The sequence below is a fragment of the Chaetura pelagica genome, unplaced genomic scaffold (genome assembly GCF_000747805.2).
Source record: "Chaetura pelagica isolate M959 unplaced genomic scaffold, ChaPel_1.0 scaffold449, whole genome shotgun sequence".
Taxonomy (NCBI): Eukaryota; Metazoa; Chordata; class Aves; order Apodiformes; family Apodidae; genus Chaetura; species Chaetura pelagica.
Genome location: NW_009954418.1, coordinates 732,788 through 733,227, shown reverse-complemented (window position 1 = coordinate 733,227; position 440 = coordinate 732,788). Strand labels below are relative to the sequence as shown.

The window sequence follows — 440 nt, the reverse complement described above, 5'->3', positions numbered from 1 at the left end:
CACCACACCCCCCCCCCCCCCCCCCCCCCTCCCCCAAATCCCATTGGCTCTGGCAGGGGCTGGGTGCCAGCAATCCTTGGGCAAAGTGCCCTGCCTTGTCAGGTCAGGACAGAGAGCCCTACAGTCAGTCCCCCATAGCCAAAGGCATCCCCCAGGTGACCCGAGGATGGTCACCCCAGGATGGTCACCCCACGGAGACTGGTCCCCTACCTCTTCCAGTCCTCCTCAGTCTCCCAGAACTCATAGACGATGAAGGTGACCCCATCAGGCAGCTTCACTGCTGTGACACTGGTGGGCACAGGGAGAGAGGGGTGAGCCCCCCACCCCTGGGGCACCCCTCCCTGCTCAGCAGCCGCCGGGCAGCTGACCCCAGCCCCAGCAGCCCCTATGGGGTGAATCCCCCTCCCCATCCAGACCCTCCCACAGCACCTGCAAGAGAG

General features: G+C 65.7%; 1 protein-coding gene across 1 annotated transcript in view; it reads right to left on the bottom strand.

Annotated features, from left to right (window-relative positions):
* Positions 1 to 206: 206 nt before the first annotated feature.
* NECAB2 (N-terminal EF-hand calcium binding protein 2) overlaps positions 207 to 440 on the bottom strand; it is a 29,075-nt gene continuing 28,841 nt past the window's right edge. Inside the window, exon 10 of the mRNA XM_010004441.1 lies at positions 207 to 288. Within this exon, the coding sequence (XP_010002743.1) occupies positions 207 to 288 (82 nt within the window). The remainder of the gene's footprint in view (positions 289 to 440) is intronic.